Raw genomic sequence first — 23,149 nt, 5'->3', positions numbered from 1 at the left:
CCCCGAACTTCAAACTTCGAATTCTCTTCTCAGTATACTATTCACAGCTCTGATACCATGTAGAAATTCTATGTAGGTTAACCCGATAATGCAATATAAATCAAAGCAGAATATTATAACCTACTTCTACTATCAATTTGTGGAAGCTTAAAAATCGAGTTGAACAATCTAACCAGAAGAATCAATGGCACAATACACCTGAAAATACTTAGGGGAAAGCCTCAGCTAAAAACCCCACACTATTGTATTATCATACATGGTGGAAATACATAGGAATTATACAAAGCCTTAGCTCTCACAGCTAGCCAGCGCTCAGTACAATCCTCACAGATGCTCACAGGCAATCTTGGCTTCTCTCCAGCCTTCCTCTCTGCCCTCCAATCTCCTATTTCCTTGTGCTATTCCTTATGGATGATTCACCTTCAACCAAGTGGAAAACCCCTTTCAAAACTGCGCAATCCTCAAGGATTAAATCCTTGATTGCATGCATGAGTTTTCTCCATGAGAAAACACATGCAACTGATAGTACATTGTCCTTGAATTTTAATCTCAACTAGGTCTTTCTCATAATAGACATGCATGAGTTTTTGATGAGGGAATCTTCAGTTAACTAGAGTAGCACTAGTTGAGTGCATTAATGCATCAACTGACTGTTAACTCACTATTAGTTCCTCAAACAGTTTGTAATTAATTTAACTAGACTTAACTCAATAAACTGACTTAATTACAACTCAAATATAACTCAATCTTATCTCCTTAATTTAAGGGATAACTCTTGCATGACTTCAAAAATACTTCTAACTTGAATTTCTCCAATTAATTAATTTAAAATTAATTAATTAATTATTTCCAAGTAGTTGTTAAGACTAAATTCAATTTTAATTTACAATTTAATTCAAAGATAAATTAAATTGGAATATTCTTGTTGCTATATTTCAACACACAAAGTAGTAGAGTAGGTTTGTGTCTTGTAATTTTTATTAAAACTTCATGAGCAGTTGCAAATCTACAACCTAATTTCTACACATAGTGTTGAAGCAGCGTGTTTCCCTCCCTTAGCTCATTGAAATGAGCCCCATGGGTTGCCGAATAATGTGTCATGTGTGTGGTTTCCCCTACAAAAATAAGTTGCAATGGAGGCTTTCATTGTGCGGAGGTGGTTATATGTGCGATGGTTCTTACTTCGCCCTGCTGCACAACGAAATCCTCCACACAATTAAGAATTAAGCACCTCCACGCTAGAAATGGCATCTTCTCCCAATCAAGAACACCAATAGATTGTCATTCATATTTGAGATGGCTTATCGAATTCAAACAACAGGGAAGTAGAATATCACAATATGTTTTCCTTTAATAATTCCTTCAGTCACATCAAGTTTCACTCGGCCAATGGAAAATTAGAAATAAGATTTCCAAAAATTAGAAAATTATTTTTGAATTTATGCAAAAATAAGAATATTCAATATTTCTCGGAAACTTCAGTGAAAATTACAAAAGCTCGGCAAAATAATCGAAAGTCAACAAACTTTGACATCGAGGCGAGTGTTATAGTCCATTGCGAGGTGGAGACTAAAAAATATAATTTCTTGGGAAAATCAAACCTTGATAAACGTTAAATTTATTATTTACAAATCTTAAAATTTACAATGCAAGTGTTATAAACATTGTTTAGTCTTATAATGAGAAGGGCTAAAAAACTTACGTTCGCCTCTAAATTTTAGCATTTATCTAGTAATTAGTCATCTAACAAATAATGGTTTTAGGAAATATATACTCATCTCTACTTGAAGTATGCACTAGGCATTTATATCTTTATGGGAATATAAATGGTTTTCCATGTGGGGTAGGATGGTCGTAGTAAAAGTGGTTCTAGAAAGCATTCCAATGTTGGACATTGATTGACAATGTGTCGAAAGGTATACTTACAAAATTATAAAAGCATGTTTCAAGTTCCTTTGGTCTGGGAACAAGAACTCCAAGGGAATTTATCTTGTGAAATGGTCCTCCATAGGCTCAACCTAATGTTGAAAATACATCGTGATACTAAGAGAGGGGGCGATGGGAGGAATCAGTATCTCTCAGTTTTAAACTTTTCCAATTTATTAATCTTAAAAATAAAAATCTCGTCACATAATCAATCATCAACACAATGCTTGAACACAAGAATTAAAGTGAAAAATCCAAACATGAAGAAGAAACATTTTTCAAAAAGTCTGCAGTTTAATACAACTAGTGGTGAGGACACCAATCCTCTGTAAGCGCGAACTTATAAAAATAGCAAGCTCCAACCTATCAAGAACATGAGGACACCAATCCTCAATAAGCACCAACTTACAGTGGTTTTATAGTTTAAGACGCAATATTTAAAACGTGTCTAAAGGAAGGTTTTCCCTCTTAGCATCTTGTACCCAAATCAAACTAGAATTTGGCCTCCATAAGGACTACAACTCAATCTCCAATAAAGCTTAGCCTCCAACCAGAACAGGTCTCTAATTCAGCCTCTGACCAACACTGCAACTCAACCTCAAACCAAGACAGAAACTCGGCCTCTGACCAAGACTGCAACTCAACTTCAAACCAAGACAGAAACTCTGCCTCAAAGTAGAACAGAAACTCAGCCTCAAACTAGGACTAAAAGTCGACCTCAAACCAGAGAAATTCCAACATAACTCAGTCCAACAACCCCTAAACTTGGCCTCCTTCACACTAGAATTCGACCTCCTCAACAAAACCCGAAATTGGCCTCCTTAATAGTAGAACTTGGACTCAACAAGCCTCAAACATAATAGAGACCCTTCCCAAGAATTATGCCAAAAATCCTCCTAACTCGGCTTCACTTCACTTCATGGTTAATGAGGTTTGAACCTCTAATCTACTCCTCCTGCTTGCTAAAAAGAATTGAACTTGCTTGAACGGTGGTTAGAAATGCTCCTTCTCACACCTATTTATAGTGCATTTAGGGTCTCTAGTAGCGCTGACTTGTCCACTAGCTAGGGTGACTTGTGCAACTAGCAAAATGAATATTCAAAAATCCGTTTCTCCTTAATCGTGAGGAGTTAAAAGGTGTGCCATATGTCGTTGGAAGGTCTATAAATATGTTATTTGACTATGTAATTTCATCTTTCATTTGGACAACCTTTGACATCAATAACAACCATTTTCAACACCAAAGAGTTTGGGAGGTCGGGGTTTTAAAAACATATATTTCTTTAGCAAGGCACTAGCAGCGAGAAATCTCTAGATATTATCATTTATAAGCTCTTTGTGAAGAAAAGTAATGTGTTTCAAACATATGAAGAGTTTGTCAATCACATAATGATTTCGAAATCCAAGGAAAACAACTAATGAGGGATCCATTGTACTGAAGAAATTTGTAGAATCCTTCCCATTAATTTGTCAATAGGCAGTGTGGAAGATAGGAAATGGCAAACAAGTGAACATTGGAAAGATCCAAGGATAGAGGTTGGTGAAAATTTCAATCTATTACAAAACCTACATAATCGATTACATGAAACAGTTTTTTTCTACTTTTATGATCCCTACTTCCTTGATCATTCGAGGTTTGGTAGGAACAATTGGATCTCAGTGAAACAAAATGGACTCGAGTGTGTTTGGCCATCGAATGGCACTAATACGTAGACATCTTAGATTCGGGATTTATTCACCTTGATTCAGATGTTGAAGATATTGTGAGCCAATCACTTAACTCAATGGTGGGAGATTTTATCGCCAAGTTGGGATACAAGACATGGTGTGAAGCTGATTTTTCAGATGATTGAAAGTGGTGGTGGTAGAAACTATGTAGGTACATGCTCCCACAGAGTCAAAATTTGTTATCTAGATGGCAATGAATAACAAATTATTATCCAAGGAAAACCTAATTAAAAGAGATTGGAAGGGTCTAAGCAAGGGTCCTATCTGTAAAGTTGAGGCCAAATTGCTCAATCATCTTCTCATTGATTGTGCTTTCACTATTTAAGTGTCAATGATCTTTAAAACAAAATTTGGTTTTTCTTTATCATTGGATGGCCCTAGTCTAGAATTGTGTTTTAGTTCATGTTTAAATGAAGCCTCCCTTCGAAGTTACAGATCACTTCCTTTATTTATGGACTACTTCCTCTAGTGGGCAAGGAATATGTTGACTTTTCAAGAAAGTTCGGTCTCAAATGTTTTAAAGGCTAAAATAATAGAGTTAACCAAGAAATACAAATTGGATCCCAAGCAAGCCAAGCTCAAATGCCTTGTTATGCCTCACATCTAGAACCTGCGATCCCGTGAGGAATTTTTTATGAGGCCAATCAAGGGCATTCACCTCAATGTGGGTTAGGTATGGTCATGTACTTGTCCAATACATAATTCTTTCAGATTAGGTACGCTCCAAGTTCGGGGACAGATGAAAATTGAAATTGTGGCCTTGTCGGCCCTTCTTTTTCATGCACTAAATATTAATCTTTCAAGTTGTAGGTTCTTGGTGATTCAAATATGGTGATATATTGGGCCAATAATAAGGCAGAAAGTCGGAGAGTTAAACTTAAACCATCCTCAATCAAATAAAAGATCGCATTCAGACCCTCAAATGGGCCTCTTTTGTTCAAATCTACAAGGAATTAAGTGTTCATGCTCATAAGTTGTCCAAAGAAATGCTCTTTCTAGCAACTGGGCCTTTCCTCATTCACGAATTTTACGAGGATCATTTGGTCCAAGATGTTTCTTTTCTTTCTACCATATCCATATAATGCAAGGATATCTCCTCTATTTTCCAGTGCTCAATCTTGTCTACTTTATTTTTTTCTGAATATAGAAAAATCCATCAAAAAAAGAGACAGTAAGATAAATGTAACTTTTTGTTAATTGGATGTAGGTCAAAATACCACAAAACACAAATAAGAAAAGGTCAAATGCTCAAGACTGTCTGAAAAAATTTGGGGAACAATATGTATATACCTTTCTACAAGAATATGTAAAAGAGCAAAAATATGTACTTGGCGGGCTTATTATGACTAATCTAGGGTATCATGACTAATCTAGCTTAAATTGACTCTTTATTTTTTATTGATTGTTTAATATAATTTGAAAATGTAGATTTCCACAATCTAACTATCAAGCAATGTATTAACAAGCGATGTTTAATACAAATTATTATTTAAATAAATACTACTAATCAATTAAATAAAGATGATGAAAAGAACGAAAATTATATAAACTTAATGCAAATTAAGTGAGAACAAACATTAAATTTTTAACGGAAGAAGAAACTTTGAACCTAATTTGAAAAATAGTATGCACAATGATGTTTTGGAGATCTCATATATAAAACCCATTATTCTTTGATCATAACATAATATTTATAGCAAAATAAAACTTACATAAAGAAAAATAATAATAATATTTAATTTAACCATTGTAATATTTATTTGCTAAAACATGAAGTTTATAATTTTCATCTTATTATTTTCATAAATTTTGGTATTAAAAATAATACAAATTCTATTAAAAAATAATAATACTTCAATAAAAATGTATTTTTTATTAAAAAACACCACAATAAAAAAAAATTAATAAAAAAATATACTTCTGTATAAAAAATTAATAAAAAATAAATTAAACAATATTTAATATTGTTATGTTCAGTAATATTTTGGACATAAATGTATGAAGTCATTATTCTCTGCACCAACAATGTCTCTATAATTTAGTTATATATAAAATGATATTATAATTTAAAATATATATATATATATATATATATATATATATATATATATATATATTCAATAATATTTGGAAATTATATATAATATATATGGTTATATTCAATAATATTTGAAAATAATAATATTATATATATATATATGAAACCATAGGTATAAAATTCAATATTATTCACAAGTCCAAATGGAAAATTAATAATCATAGCGAATAATAATAATAATAAAATTAAATTAATTAATCAAATAAATATTTGTCTTCTTAGTTGGGTATAAATATCTTCTTAATTAAATATAAACAGTTTGGCAAATGTTTCTAACAAAATTATAATTAATTAAAGAACCATACAATAATTTTAGGTCAGCTTTCATTTTGCGTTAGTGGATTTTTTTTGGGTGAAAACGTTCGAAGCAATAAGCTCATGATAGTCACTAAAATTTACACCCATTTCCATAGAAGAATTAACAGATCACACGGCTTGATGAGCAAATACAATATCAAATCAATAAATCGCAGAGGAATGGGAAACTCCCATACAGAATTACACACTCCATTGTCTCGTCTTTTCCATTCATGCGTTCGATTGATAATTAGTTGTGAAACCGTCTCAAAGCTGCAGATGTGCTTTCACAACTGATTATCACTAAAGCCAATTAAAACAATAACTTAGCCTAAACAGTTCTTCGTACATTAGTGTTCTCTGAATCTCTAACTTGTGAATGCAATTCCAATGATCATCCAAACATCAGTATGACAAATGAAACTTGCCTCTGCTGCATTAGAATCTCACGTGCCTCCCTGAAAACTTTATGTACATCCAAGTAATATACAACAAATAGCTTGAGATCAATTGGACTAACAGCACCCTTACACATCATTTCTAATAAATTGCCTGCAACTAATTGTTGCGCACCCTCTACTGAAAACATTATTTAACAGCGACAAACCTTGCAACCACTGGGGCATTGTGAACACAAGGAAATGAGAAAAGCTAAGTGAACGTGTATAAAAAATACAGTCCACAAGCTATTACCAAGCGGAGTAGCAGCAGCAAGTGATTTACGATTTAGCACTTGCTGGAGTTGGAATGAATGCCCATGGCTTTGGACCCTCACTATTCACAGGCCAGCTTTGTATCAAAACTACTAAGACATATGGCAAACGCCTGAAAAGCTGAGAGTGGATAACGATAATCCATGGTAAACGTGTCCTTTCCAACTTTTCCAAATTGGAGTATAACCTTGTCATGGTCACTTTGAGCCGCAGGTTGAGTGGGCTCAGTAGCTGCAACAAGTTGAAAATTTTTAACAGAAGGAACTGTCACACGCCCTTTGAAATTCAAACACCAGCATTGTAGCTGTTCATGCCACCTTGGAGCTTTATTTTTCAAGAGCAATGGACCCTCCTTCCAGTTGCTATTGATGATGGGTCCAGAGAAAAAGCTGGTCTCAATAACCTCTGATTTTAAGCCAAAATGGGGGAGGGTTGCCAACGAATCTAAACTACTCAATGGGCATTCGGTTGGAGTAGGAGCACTCCCTCCTGCTTCCATGGCTGAAGCCGGTACAGCATCCATCAGACATTGCATGCGTCTTGGGCCCCTTGTTCCCAAAACATTCAATTCATATGCAATGTGGGCAACAACATAGCTCCCTGCTGGGACCCTAGGCGAAACTTGCTTTGAGCCCACCCGTCGACCTGCACGACTTGTTGATGCTATTGCACCAGTGCAAGGCGGCTGGCTATCATAAATTGTGAACTTTGTCCCTAGAAAATTTGATCTGCAACAATAGAAAATGACGATACATTGAGAACTTTCCCACATTCCAAATAGTTTGAAAGATTTGTACACATCTTTGTTTTTCGTAAAGAAAACTGTCTATATATATAGAAAATACAATGTACATCAGGAGGGGACTAGAGGACAACTATAGACGCAGCACTTCCTCTTCATTCCCAATTAATCAATATATACAGACTTAATCAACCAACCAAATAGCAAAAGCTGACAATGTTTGAACATAAAGATGACCAATATAAGTAATGATAGAAAAAACCGGTTGACAAAACAAACTAGTCCAACACACTGTTTGGGGGATGTGACATCAAATGTCCCTAAGAATCTCATTTCATTGACCTGATTGTTTTTGTCAAGACCTGTGCCTCATATAAACATTCATTGACTGGTTATGCCAGTGGAGAGGAAAAAGCATGCAAAAACTGCTTCCTATTCCAGAATCAGAATAAAATACAGATTAATTCACCTCAGCTTTCCAATGTATCTGTTGCTTCCTCTTGACATGTCTTCAGCATTAAGGGAAACAATATAATCTGTGCATGTGGGCCTCCTTGATTTCCGAGCAGCAAGAAGAAATTTTCCATTCTCAGAAAGTGCTGCAAAGACAACTTGAAAGTCAAATCTACAGTACTTCCATTTGCTTTGAACTCCAATTTCGAGATAGTCGATAAAGTAAATAAAGCAAGTACTATTTCTATTATATGATTTCCCTTGAATTTTTTGTTACATAGTCTGTTCTTACAAAAATTAGTAGCATGGCAAGCATGGGATGTTCAACAAATTTAACATTATATTCCTACATTCAATAAGCCTCGACAGGTAAGATAGATCGAGAATCATTCAGGCAAAATGGAACCAATGCAAGGAGAAATGAATATAGTGGAACACCAAAGCTTTTAACCAGGAGTAAGAATCACTCAGCATAGCCACCATGGCCATATAAATGGGGAGACGCAAAAGATTTTATGTTCCTTTTGGCCTTTGCGCTGGTCACACTCAGGTCTTAGTGTAACTCTGCACATAATAGGTGCCCATGTTCTCTCCATGGCTTGGCAATCCACAGGGACCATTCATGTAACAGGGGCAGCCATGCATGTAACAACGGTAACTTAGAGTAAACAAGCAGACTAAGCTACTAACTATAACTGCAAAATAAATCTCAACCCATCTAATCAATTATCTGCATCGTTAATCACTTGAAAAATGAATGCTAACACCTAGCAATATGCTTAACATGAACCATAACTTAGCCATACAATGCTGTACAACACATGCTAACCCTCAGATGAACATAAAATACAATGGCAGATAGAAATATTCTACTGGAACTGATATGATACATATGTTACAATACATGAATAAATACAAAAATCAGAAAATCTTTATGAGCTAAAATTTGATAAATCCAGGAATTACTTCATTCACTTTTATGCAAAAATTGGATCTAGGATAGACAAGGGAATAACTAAATATCAATAAATTCTCAACAGCTACTGGTTCCTTGCAGAAATACACTTACAGTCTGCATATTGCCTAGAGTATTTTGCTGCCCCAAAAATCCATTTAATGCAAACAAAAATGTACTGCTGTAGGCACCCATTGCACTCAACATTTTCGACAACAGACATTAGTCTATACAGCATAAGAGATTTGATGGAAAAAGATTGTTATCTGATGTTCAGTTCCCTACTTTAACACTCAAAAGTGATCCAAAGAAACGTCTGCATAAAACCTGTTTTAATTTTATGGCCAACGAAGAATCTCAAATAGGCCATTCAATTTCCAAATCTCAACTCCGAAAACAAAACAAAACAAAAAACCATTTTTTGATGGCATAGAACAACACAATTGAGCTTAGGAAAACTCTGAACTTTCCCATATTGTTTATATCACTAGCAAAAGCCTCCAAAAAGTGAAAACACAAACATCAGAATAGGAGGTTGCATACCCATGATAAGCCTCTTTACTGAAACTTGAAAGACCAAACAAACCAACACAACGTATGAATTGAAAGCAGAATGTCATGAACTTACTTGCAGTCAAACCCAAGTATAAATGATAGCTAGATGTGGCTCTGTCCCGCTTAATGAAACACTGAATAAGGAAGTCTCTTGGCCCAGGCTGCAAACAAACAGGAACATGATTTTCTCAGTGAAATGAACAAAGCCGGATAAATTCATTTTTGAAAATAGAACTCACAATTAGCATGAAGGTTATGTTCACTGTTAAATTATTGCCTAAAATGGCAACACTGAAAGAAGCAGTAAGCAACCAAGTGCACAACAAACACATTGTTTTTGACATTTGTATCACATAACAGATAGAATACCAATGGGAGCATATTATCTAATGCAGATCAACTTCATCCATTGGGCTTATGAAGTGTTTAATCTTAATGAAATTTATAGTGAAACTGAGAATAAGAATAAGATAGTTTATTGCAAACAAATCATTAACCCCAAGTTAAAAGGTCAAAACAATATTCTACTGTTGCTAGCTCAATGAAGAAAATAAATATTACAAAGATAACAATAAACTTGCATGAGCTTCATAGTGAAACAGCATGTGGACAATACCTAAAACATCATGGCACAAAAGAGTATGTAGGGCCGATAAAGTAGAGGATGAACAACAGTTTTTCTTGGAGTCCCCACCGTACATAAGCATTAGATCTGATTTCCAAAATATTTATAACACAAATGATCTTCATAACATATTAACCCATAAAAATCGAAGACAACTCAGAATTTTATTTCCTAGTAATTTTATCACAGAGACAACATGATAAAACAAAGTAATTAGTTTGTGTTTTACTTTTATTTAGTTATTAATATTTTTGGAGTCTGATAAGCCAAAGTAGGTCTCATCATCATCATAAACGGAACTTGATGGTAACTATGTTCACAAAAGTGATCCGGTCATTGAGCTCAACAGTTGCAATATTAAATCCTCTGTTGCACGGGGGCCCGTTCCCACCAAAAAATCCCTCGTACCCGACGTTCTGGCGTACCGGGGACTTATACAGGGATTGGGAACGTCCCCAATTTTTTGGGGACTTCATTGGGGACTTGGGACTTCCAAGCTGTTCCCAATCCGTGCCGGGCAAGTTTTGCGGACTTTTCGAGTACCGTTCTGCTATCCCCAAGGAAAAAGCGGTATGTCTGACCCAATTTTGACTGGGTTTACTTTGCTTGTTTGGATAGCTTTCCCTCAAACAATGAAGGTTGTATGGATGTTTATTTTTGAATGTAACCTCCTGTGTGAAGTAAAGGCTGCCAACAATGACTCACTTCAGCGCATTTCCTCGTAAGACCGATGTTTCCAAAACTGTTCTTTACACTTCCTTTGTCCAAGAATAATAAACCAAGATTCAAGACTAATTTACATCTCAGACTGATGTAAAGAAACCACACTATGTTTAAGGCTCTAACACACTTTGCAACTTTGCTAACTATGCCAAGGAAGTTGAATTTGTTTAACTTGGCCATATTAGTAGCAGTGATTGTAAGAAAGGCCCTTTTTGCTTTCACAGGATTAGGAAAATATCTAGTGTGGTTGACCAGTCAAACTTGGCTTTTATTTGACAAATCTAACAACATAGAGGTCAATTTAGGTGTTGAGATTGGCAATATTAGGAATTTGAGCCAAGGTATGATTTTGACAAAATTTGCATGCTTGCCAACTGGGATAGTAAGGTGAATTAGTTTACACGCATGAATGTCAACCAAGAATAGTAAAACTGAATCTGCTTTTAAATTTGAACAAAAATAACAAGCAAGACAACTAGCTCTAGCAATTCAACCCAGGTTTTTGATTTGACATTTACGGCAAGACAAATTAGGTCATTGAAAGGTCAAACTAGCAAGAGTTAGTGTTTTAGCGCTCAGCCATTTCGACCGTCATATAGATGGATACTCTCCAACTATCATGTGTCACACTAGGAGAACAGTTCACTTACTCAACACTGCTCTTGACTCAGCATCCTTGAACTAAAAACTTCAACTTGAATTTGAGATTTGAGATTATGTATTTGGTTTTGTAATTATTAACATGAATTTCAGATTTCTTAGCTAGTTCAATAATTATAATTTTATTGCAATGATGTATTTATTATTTATTATTTATTCTTTATCTTTATGCACGTGATGAATTTAAAATAATAATAATAATAATATTTATTATATATATATATATATATATATATATATATATAGATATATATATATATATATATATATATATATATATATATTATTGCCATCCCCAACATGCCGTCCCTTTCGAAAATTTGGGGGTGCACTCTAGCCATACCAGAAACTCGTCCCCCTGTCCCCGCCGTCCCCCTGTCCCCAAAGGCAGTGCAACATAGATTAAATCCTATATGGACGTCTCTATATTCCTACAGGATATTGATCTATGATAAGATCATTTTGTACCAGACTGAATCTTAACAGCAATGGAAAATTAAGCCATGCAAGAAACTCCGCATTCATCTGCACCGTAATCAATAGCAAAAGTTTCAAGCTATCCAAGTGGAATTTGCCATCTTACATTAGCTCTAAAGAATCTTAAACTAAACACAAAAATGCTTAGCAAGAAGAAAGTCATTGAGCAAATTTCTTGACGCTTAAGTCCAAGAAAGCAGCTGGCACTTTTGTTAGTGAAAAATCATATTTCACTAATATGAGAATTTTTTTAATAAAAATATAATATCGAACTTTGTTATTCAAGGTACATGAAAACATTTTTATTTTCCCCTTTAACATTTATTAGTGGATATGGTTGACTTTCCTCTTTTTTTCAAAGCATCATATATCACAGTACTGCACAAAAATAAAAGACATCAAATATACATATCAATGAGTCCAGCTGCACCTATAAAAACCACCCTCCCTAGTCCAGCTGCACCTATAAAAACCACCCTCCCTGAATAGAGAGAAAGTTACCATATTCACTGCAATAGTCCCAATTTTATGAGAATCTACATCATTACAAAAGAGTCCAATTTTGGCTGAGATGCAAGCTGCCAATTATACTCTTAGCTCTAAGGTCTAGCCTTAATGAAAAGGATAAGCACCCCCAATTGAATGTACCTTGACATCTCTTTCTCCATAAAAAGCAAATTCCTGTCAAAAGGATGTTCCATATTCCTCTGCACATTGGTCAATCATGATGCACCTATCTCCCAAGATGATTTCTTTCCAATGAAGCAGGCTGACAAAAAGAATTGCATATTCAAAGGCCTCCCATTACCTGAAAAAGCAGGTGTGACAAGCTCTGCATAACAACAAACACAACAACCATGACGGCTTAAGTCTATCTTTAACTGTCAGGCTCATAATAATACATACAAGGTTTGCCATAACACCACTTCCAATCCTTCCAAATTGGTCCCCGGGCATCCAAATTTATCTTGAACAGAATCAAATCTGAAATGACCTTGCAATGTTCTAGAAAGCTTGTTTGTCTGCTGTTAGCAATCTTTTTCTAGAAATCTTGTTTGTCTGATGTTAGCAATCTTTATGTAACACTGGTTTCTATTTAGTTCAACCATTCTCTCATCTCCTTATACCATAAGTCTCCCCAGGGGTGGAAACCACTCTTGGCTGACCTCTTCCATACAAAACAAGGAATTAAACCAGCCCGCCCCTTCTTATAGAAGGTTGTTCTATTGTCTTGTATAAATGCTCTAAACCATCCTATTTTATGCATCTTCCAACATAAGGCCTAGTTTATGAAGGTGATTAAGTGCACAACAGCAGAGGATAGTACAGTTGTCTACAGAGAGCAATTGTTTTTGAAGGTTATTAAATTGCACTAGGGAAGAGAAATGTACAATTCATTAGACCTACCAATTATAGAATGAGATCAATGATGTTGGGCCTTTTATTATTGTTCAACTCAATACAAACCTGCTCAGTTTATAAAATTGCAAGTATGGTGTGGTGCAAACAAATAAAAATTAGAGTACAATAAGATGTTTCAACTTTCCGAGCTATATCCTTCACATAATTACCAGGCACAAGGCATACAGGAAACGAGGGTTGAAAATGTCATAAAACTGTGCCTTTCGCATTTTACGTGATGAATAAATACTAATGTGTTGTATGCCTAAACACAAATGTTTTTTGTCATAATGGAATGAGCTATTTTGTATGTGAGCTCATTATTTTGTGAAGTAATCTAGTGAAGTTATGATCCTAGGCCCTTTGGATATTCATTGTGTCATTACACAAGGCCACCTAAGTTAAATAAGTGACAAGTCCTGATTACATAAAATAAGATAAGATCATTTTATTAACATCCAGGAATGACCAAAGAAGTGGGTCTATGGAACTCAAAAGCATATTAGTAGTGATAAGCAATGAGAGTGAAAACTTGAATCCGAGCAGCTAAAAGCCAAAGGAGTAAAGGAAAAAGCTACATTTAGCATTAAAGTAAAATGCAAAAGTATATGACCATATGGTATATCTATCAGTACAAATAAGAGTGGCCTGCTCCATAGCCACAATATAAGTAGAGATGGTGGCAGAAGTGGAGGATGGAGAAGAAACAACATAAGGACCAATAAAGGGTAAAGATACCACCATGAGAGAGGAAACTCCAGGCCCCATGTCTACTGTACAAATGGTGCCGGTACATTGCCAAATCCGGAGGAGACCAATCAAGGCTAAGAGGGCCTAATTAGATGATCTTGGGAGGAAACTTAGAGAAATCAAATGAAACTCTCCTAATACTTGAGGTTGCTGAGAAAACTCTACTGATTGAGGAATGAGAGACAGTAATAGGTCAACTAACCTGAGTATGATGAGAGAGTGTATTCCACAAAGGCCTCATGGTGTTGCCTAGCAGCCCAACAGGGGATGTGCTGTCTCACTGATCTGGTGACAAATGTGTATGGGGCCTCGCACCTCGTGCTATAAATGACAACTGTGACAACATGAAAGAATGATGTTGTCAACCCGGTAAGATCAGAGTTGGGAGGGCCACAAAGAATATGTCTCCCATGTAAAGTCACCTCCCATATAAAGAGGGTTGAGTGTCTCTGATCCAAATATCTGAAGAAAGAAGCGAGGGAACAATTCCTACTATTAGCGATAAAACACCCTTAAATATCATAACAGACCAGACACCTAAATATGAGAGATCTTTTGACTCAACCTCCAGTAAATGGCACAACTGATAAATCCTCTCAAGGCATAGCATGTGATGGTCAGACTCTATCCAAAACTAGTAAGAACAAACCCAGAGCTTACCAAGATGAATCTGAAGGCCACATGTCCAATATAATCATCTATACTCAAGTAGGGCAATAAGGACATTCCTCGATTACATGATATGCTCTAGGTAGAAAGACATCTTCAGGCCAAGATCCACAGGGGACAATCCAAGCAACCTAAAATGTACCATCAAAAGATATCTTCTCTTACCACCCAAAATTCAATTCTTGCTCTGTAGGTAAGAAATGACCAAAAGCATCAAGAGATTGCCAAAAAGGGGAAGAGGTGCTCCATAGAGATGCCAACGGTCTAAAGCACTGAAGTAACATTTAGAAATAAACAGCAGGACCACCCAACAATAGTAGCAGTGATGACTTCCAATAAGCAAAAGGCCAATTATGGGTTTCTCTCTCCCTAATATGTCACCCAAAGTGTGAATCATATATCTCCATCACTGCTTGAAGATCTAAGTGCCCCTGTTAGTAACTAGAAACATAAAACCATCACTGAGGAGAACTTGTGGGGTATCATTCAACAGAGAACAGATGGTAAAGAATACATGGACAAGAATTGAAAACCAAAAGGACATCAATAAGTGTATAAAGGATAGTAAAGAATCCAAGAACAAGAATTAGGCAACGTTGAAAGCAATTTAAAAAGAGGATGAACCACATCATCACCAACAAAAAGATTCATAGGACATTTTTTAATGTTTGCCCTTGCAGGGAAATAAATGCTTGTGTTCCTTACGAAAATTCATCACATTTTGAAAAGGGCACATATACCGCATGCAATCCAAGGTATATGATCCGTACTTTTCTCATGGAAATCTCCTTCTCCCATCCTAGAATGAAAATTAAATTATCTCCCAAGAGTGAACCCGTCTCAATGACCATAACGTGCACCTGAAAATCATGAGGCTGAGAGCTTATTCAAGCCTATTGCAAGACAAATGATTTGATGGCAAGTAGAAGATGGGGATTGATTAATTAGGTGAGAAATCTATGGTTGTAGAGTAAGCAGAGAAGTTGGGGCACGGTAGAACCCTGTTACACACATGTCTCTGTTGATTTCTTGCTGTCTGAGCTAGATACTAACATACCAAGTTTCCAAGAGGGTAATCAGCATATTTGCAGCACTTGTTAGGATGGATTTCCTTAGGGACTATGTAGCAAAAAAAGGAAATTCCTGAACTGGTGTTGTGATTGGCTTAGAAATAGAGGTCCATGGCTGAAGGAAGAATGATTAAGATCCTTGGAATACCCGATAATGAGATAAGATAAGATCAAGATAAGATAATTTATTGATTTATTAATGTCCAACAAGTGACCACAAACAGGTCAATGGGACTGCTAAGTACAATAGTACCAATACACTAAGGGAGCACAAGGGTCACTCCTATTATCCTATATAAGAACCAAAAGCAGATCCAATCCAAAACCTAAACTCTGATATGTAGAAAGAAAGGATGGCTCGAAAATAATGTCACACGGTTTGGGTTCGAATTCGAGTTCGGAAACAATTAAGTTCAATTCGACTAAGAATTTTCCGATGAGGTTCGTATGAGGTTCGGCATTAAGTTCGACTATACATATTTTTCAATATATATATATATATATATATATGACATTAACAAAAAATCAAAAAAAAAAATCAAAATCAATCAATAAAACTATATGAGTAGCAGTGAGCACCCACGGACCACGAATCACGGCCACTATTAACTTCACGCTTCGGGCGGCGGGGACAAGCAGCGTCTAGAAATTGAATTCAGGAAATTGCAGAGAATACAACACGCAACGGAAACACTGAGCACAATAGAGCGAGTACACTTAGACTGAAGTTGGCTTGTGAAAATCTATTGATAACCATAGTAAATAAAGCCAAACCAATGGTTGTCGCGGGAAAATAATTGGTAGGAAGCAGAACAGGAGAAAACCATGTGTAGCCCATGGTTTTTCTCGTAAACCTTAAAACAACTGACAAAAACCACCCGACATCTAACCTCGAACCCCAAAAAATTAAAAAAATTTATGAAATTCAGCATCAGGTTGGACTTTAGGTTCGCCTTCAGGTTCGAATTCGTTGAGGTTCGAATTTAAGGTTTGACTATCAGGTTAGCCAAACCTGAACGAATTTGAAAATTTTTTTGGGTTCGCAGAATTTCGAACCTCAAGGTTCAAATTCGCTGAACCCTATGACATAGACATGGACTATTAAGGGACCAAAAGCCAAAAAATACAATAAACTTCCTAAAGGGATGCCTCAATAAAGGGTATAAGGAGGAAGGGAAAGGCCCCAATGCCCCCTCAAACTGTTGGCTGAAGGAGAGGAGGAAATGCTACTTTGTGGGTCATCCACCATTGCATATGTCTCTCCTAGCATTGGAGGACAAAGAGAAAAAAACTCATGATAGACAATTGTCCACAAGAGCTGGAAGAACTGGTCCACTATATTTCATTGTCTCAAGGCCCATTAGAGGGGCCTGAGGATTGCCTACTGGGAGTGTGAGCCTTGTCTCAAGGTCTGAACCCACAACTATTAGTTGAGTTAGAACTTAGGACCATTATAGGTTGGATTGAGTGACCCAGTAACTTGCTTTCTCCCTGTGGTCTCATAGTCTGACTTAGGGGTGGCATCTACAGCATATGCCTATGTTTGGGAGGTGAATCACTCCTTGGAAACTAGTGTGGGGGAGCACTTTTAAGAAAATACCAAGTATTTATATCTACTAGTGTTGTTTCTCAGTATTTTGATTTTCTACCATTTAGTTCATTGAATGTTATTGCTCGTGTGAATCATGTTGATGGAATGGTTAAATTGATATAAACCTTCATAAATTGTGCATATTTGCGAACTGATGTTGGATTTCTCCTAAGATTTATGTTTATGCAATGTTTCCACATTTAGTTGCACACAAATTCTATGGTGGTGTTGTTGGAAGCCAATCACAGATAGAAAATACGACTAGTTAATGGCTAAATTTCTTGGTATGGTGAAGTGGGTACTGGGTACCTAATGTCCACCATGGAGGGCATAGAAAAATATGCCACATTCTAGGATATCAATGGCATGCATTGTCACTTATCTTCTTCAACATTTTATACAGTCCAAATTTCTTCTTCTGCTTTACTTTGTTGTAGGTACCTTCCAGAAATCGTTCCTTTCTTAGGTACATCATCTCTGGCTCTCTGGTACATCATCTCTGGTAACTCCACTAAATCCACAACTCCTGTCAGGTTCATTCACGGCCAAATTGGAAGAGTAATTGTAGATATATTCCCACTGGAGTTATAGGTAAAAAAAAAAAGCTTGATGCAAGGCCAAATCCCTTTATGTCAGAGACTCTCCAACAAAACTTTGCTACAAGTTTCCTAAGCTCCTATTTACCACTTGTGTTTGTCCATTGGTGTTTGAATGATAGGAAAAACTGTACTGCAGTTTGTTGTTCAGTTTATGCTATAATGTTCGTGAAGAATGACTTAATCAAAAGTGTCCATGTAGTTCATGATTTTTTTGTGCACTCCATGCAACTGTACAACTTCCTTAAAAAATTAGATCAGGTGTCTTAACAGCATCATTAATTTTATTGTATGGAATAAAATCAGCCATTTTTGAAAGTCTATCGACGAAACAAATAGTAATTACCTTTATGTGTTCAAACTTCAAACCAATCCCAACGACACAAAGTCAAGACATGTCCTCCCAAGGTTTGACTAGTATTAAATGTACCCCAATTCAGCACTGTACGAACCCACTTTTGCACTTTCACAAAACTGGCAAGTAGACACATGCTTGGCTGCATCTCTACACATATGTGGCCAAAAGAACCTTTCTTCAACCAAACTCAATGTCTTATTTCATCCAAAACGCCCACCAAGACCTACACCATGTAACTCATGAACCAATGTTTTGCTCATAAACCCCGCAGGAATACATAGCCACTTGCCACTAAATAGGTGCTCATCCAACATCAAATAGTTTTTGAAAGAGTCTTTGATTGCACCCACAGATTTCTAAGATTTTCTATAACTTTACTAAAGAAATCATCAATCTCAGATGCCTCCTTTCAAAAACTCGAAACTAACAACATCATTCTTCATTGTCGCAAGCAACATCTCCTGCTTTAGTCATAGCAACTGAATTCAACTTTCTACTCCTGTGTTAGACTAAAAGGGAGTAACTCTGTAAATATGGAACCCACTTGGCATGCTTATGAGAAAAAATAGCTTAGGAATTTCAGGTTGAGGTAGGATCAAGTTTACAGGTATCGACAAATTTAGTAGGGGGCAAACCAATTTTAAGACTACTAGTGTTTAGCTAGAGGATAAACCTCAGCTATCTAATTCTATAACAATATTTGTAAACAAAAATCTGGCTGCAATAAGGAATAAGTAGATTGTTGTAAGAAAATTATATCTTGCGTTCATCTGCGTGTGCTGTGAGAAAAAAAACTTATAATCTATTACTAATATTTTAACAGCCGATGCAGCTCTGTGTATAATGGCTATCAGCCAACTAACTATGAAGTGCATATCCTTATTACACAACTCGATCGAGGCACCTAGTAATCCTGAGCCAAACTCGGGTCCGCAAAGAAAATGGATATCAGTCAACTAACTATGAAGTGCATATCCTTATTACATAACTCAATCGAGACACCTAGTAATCCTGAGCCAAACTCGGGTCAGCACAGAAAATGGATATCAGTCAACTAACTATGAAGTGCATATCCTTATGACAGCTCGATCGACGGACCTCGTAATCCTGAGTAAAAGTCGAGTAAGAACAGAAAACAAGACGAACAGAGGAGCGCAAGTCGACCCCCCTGAACCCCAAGTAACTGTGGGTGACACTCTAGAGTCTAACCCCCAGTAAGTTTTCACGTGTCGGCAGGTTTGACTAGCCTGCCCAATGAAAAACTTAGTGGAGATCTACAAGTTTATATAAAACCAAACAAGAAAAGGGATTTGCTATTCTGCTCCGAGAAATTAGTCATTTTTCCTAGTTCGAATCAAACTCTTACTCTTTGGCCTCGCCAAGTTTTATAGCATTGGTGCCCGTGGGCAGAAGCTCGAGGTTCATGGAATTATTTCACTTGCCTTAACGAGGTTTGAGTTTCAAGTGATTTCCATGCTCAAAAAAACCAAAAACCAAAAACTAAAACTCGAAATTTGTTGAAAATGGAATTCGTTATGCGGGAACTTTACCAAAACAAAAACTATAACTCGAAATTTGTTGAAAATGGAATTCGTTATGCGGGAACTTTACCTGCCTAAGAGAAATTGGGAAAGTTAGCTTCCCAGAGAGTTGGGGTGTCTGGACAATCTCCTTTGTTATTGCCCTCCAACTTCTGCAAACCCCAGAACAGGCAACCACGTATTTCCGCGCAGGCCAAGCACCCTCGCTTGCCTCGATTCTCGAAATAACATCTCTGAGCAGCTCGGGCGGCATATTTGCCCAACAGCTCTGCGGCAGCGAAACCTGACTCCTGTAATGGCTGTCATGCACAGCACTTTGCGACCGAGATCTCAAACTATACGAAAACTTCACATCGAAACTCCTCCTGGAAATACTTCCGATACCATCTCTCACATCCTGGAGAATACTTCTGAAAGACATCTCTAATATCAATCAATTCTTTAAGAACACCAGAATAGGCATTCAAACCCTAAAAACCTAAATTCCCCTCCAAACCAGAATCAAAACAGATCAGTTCACAGAGTTCTGGGCTCTGTACTGCATGTCAAAAAAACAGCAAGGAAAACTGCGCTTTCAATGTCGCAAGTCACGGACCCTTGTAAGGTCTGCGAAGAACCTTGTTTTGGAACAACCTGGCGCTATAAAGCCATCACCCAAATCCCAAAATCAACCATACCGTCTCCAAATACTGTGCAACCGCTCAGGAGTGTCTGCGATGCATTTTGGCGTTGAAAAGTTCTCGTTATTGGCCCTTTCAAATGCTCGCAGTTGCGTGGAATGGTATCTAAACCCGCTTCGTTTGTCAAACCCTGCCCCTTCCTCGAAACCTCTGGACACGTAAATACCGCCGGTTTGCTAAACTCCGGTTTTATCCCAACAGCTCCGTCCCTGTCAAACTCCAGATATGGCGTAAAAGTCAATGAAAGGACTTGTTTCGTTGCGAGGTGCATTAAGCGCGTGAGTAGCAGTTGCGCCTTTTCCGTAATAATGTCTATGGCTTTGGCAGGGCGAAATTAAATTAATCGATTTTTACTAAAAACAAAATATCTGCTCCACTATATTTGTCTATTTCTTTTTTTTATAAATAGGACGGAGTTTCTCCCAGACTTCCCCAATATTTATCTACATCGTTTTCCTTCAAATCGAGTGACTCCGCAATTGTTTTTGGCTCCCGTTGCACCACAATTCTATGGATCGCATCCCTTACTTCTACGACTCTCCCCATTTCATTTCCTTGTTTCTTAATCATTTCCTGGACTTTCGATAGCACTCTGCTGTACATCATTTAATGCTGCAGCAAGTAGTATAAAGGCCGTCAAGTGCATCTATTTTAAATCTGACCATTTTTATACTACCTATTGTAACATTAAATGCTACCTCGTGAAATGGATATTAATTGCCATTATGAGTTTGCTCACTTTTCCCCATATCATAAGATACTTTGCGTTTTTTATTTAATATAGGAAAAGTACACTTTAAATGTTATTTTTTGGAAGGGTTTTTATTTATTTTCTGTTATAATTTGTTTTGAATTTGGTAAGCATTAATTGAAATCACAAGTTTGACAAGTGAACTTTTCACAATTGAAGTGCTCTAGAGGTTTTTGAAGGTGTTGAATCCAATATGAAGTTAAAAACTTGTTTAAACAACAGAAATCAAGATTTGGCCACAAATTTTGGGCAGAAATCCATGATAAACTCCAAAAAATTACACTTAAAAAACAAAAATAAAGAAAATCTTCATCATATTTTAGTAATATAATTTTCAGTGAGAAAAACTCGTAACATTCAATCTATAATTTAATAAATCTACAATACCATACCAACCATTTTTAAAGGGATTTTAAATTAAAAAATATGTCAAAAATGACGAAAATGTAGTGGGTTTAGATGATATTGTCTAATTAATATTTATCACAAATCAGATTTATCCCCAAAAAATGAAAATAACATTTAAAATATTAAAAAAACAAACACCTCAACACTAAATCTAAAATTATAGAATTAATTATACATTGAAAACCTTGAAAAACTCTTTTAACACTCAATCTATATAGATTTAATAACTCAAATCTACCCTATCAACAAATTTTAAAAAGATTTTAAATTTAGAAGAAAAAAAATCCAAAAAGACAAAAATATAGTGTGTTAAGACAACATTTATCGCTCTCTAATTTCCCAAAAAAAAAAATCAAAATAACATTTAAAATATTATTAAAACAAATACTTTGAAAAACTCCTTCCAACACTCAATCTATATAGATTTAATAATTCAAATTTATCATTTAAAAAAAAAAAAAAACATAGTATGTTTAAATAACATTGACTAATTAATATGTATCACTCAAAATATTAGAAATAATATTTAAAATATTAAAGACCGCAAGGCATAGAGCATAGGATGATAAGGTGTTATATTAAGTCACTTTGTGGTGTAAAAGTCACTGGTTCAAAATTCTTTGGGCAAAAATCCAGCCATGTTAAGAGTTGGTGTGGCCCAACCCAAATGCGATCCCTAGGTGATTTTGACAGCTTAGATGGCTTAGATAACCCTAAGTCATGGTTACTCAAGCCACAGGTTTAGCTTAGATGCCCTTGGCTACTCAAGCCACAAGTTAAGCATGTTAGTCATCTCAAGTTTCATATTACCTAGAACAAAATAAACATTTAAAATATTAAAAAAACAAATACTTGAATACCACATCTAAAAAATGTAGAATCCCTGGGTGATTTTGACAACTTAGATGGCTTAGATGCTCCTAGGTCATGGCTACTTTGACAGCTTAGATAGCTTAGATGCCCCTCGGCCATACCTACTCAAGCCACAGGTTTAGCTTAGATGCCCCTCGCTACTCAAGCCACAGATTAAGCATGTAAGTCATCTCAAGTCTCATATTACCTAGAATAAAATACAAATACTTAAATACTACATCTAAAAAATATAGAATTAATTATGTTAGAGGGGAAATTATAGATTAACTATGAGTAAAATCATAAATGAAAAGAATTATCTTTAAATAAGTTTTTTAAACCGAAAGATAAAATTGAATTATTTAACTATCTATGTTCATAATCTTTTGTTTATGTGTAGAGGAGATGCATAAAAGAGGTTATGTAGAAGGTGGAACTCAAAAGACATCATATTTATCCATATTTATGAATATGGATATAAGCATGTTATGTAGAAGGTGGAGCTCAAAGGCATCATATTTATGGATATA

The 23,149-nt window shown here is 35.9% G+C and overlaps 1 protein-coding gene across 1 annotated transcript; it reads right to left on the bottom strand.

Annotated features, from left to right (window-relative positions):
• Window positions 1-6,191: 6,191 nt before the first annotated feature.
• Window positions 6,192-20,829, bottom strand: TLP3 (tubby like protein 3). The gene is made up of 4 exons (XM_089403336.1): window positions 19,999-20,829; window positions 9,541-9,628; window positions 7,974-8,103; window positions 6,192-7,490 (listed from the first exon to the last, which is right to left on the bottom strand). Exons 1-4 carry the CDS (start codon window positions 20,347-20,349, stop codon window positions 6,824-6,826), a joined length of 1,236 nt encoding a protein of 411 aa, XP_089259462.1. The 5' UTR covers window positions 20,350-20,829; the 3' UTR covers window positions 6,192-6,823.
• Between the last annotated feature and the right edge of the window lie 2,320 nt (window positions 20,830-23,149).

Source organism: Pinus tabuliformis, chromosome 2_1 (assembly GCF_031772625.1).
Source record: "Pinus tabuliformis cultivar Carrire ecotype Pingquan chromosome 2_1, CPIR1, whole genome shotgun sequence".
Classification (NCBI taxonomy): domain Eukaryota; kingdom Viridiplantae; phylum Streptophyta; class Pinopsida; order Pinales; family Pinaceae; genus Pinus; species Pinus tabuliformis.
Note: the sequence above shows the minus strand (reverse complement) of the source record. Positions and strands in the feature narration are given on the sequence as shown.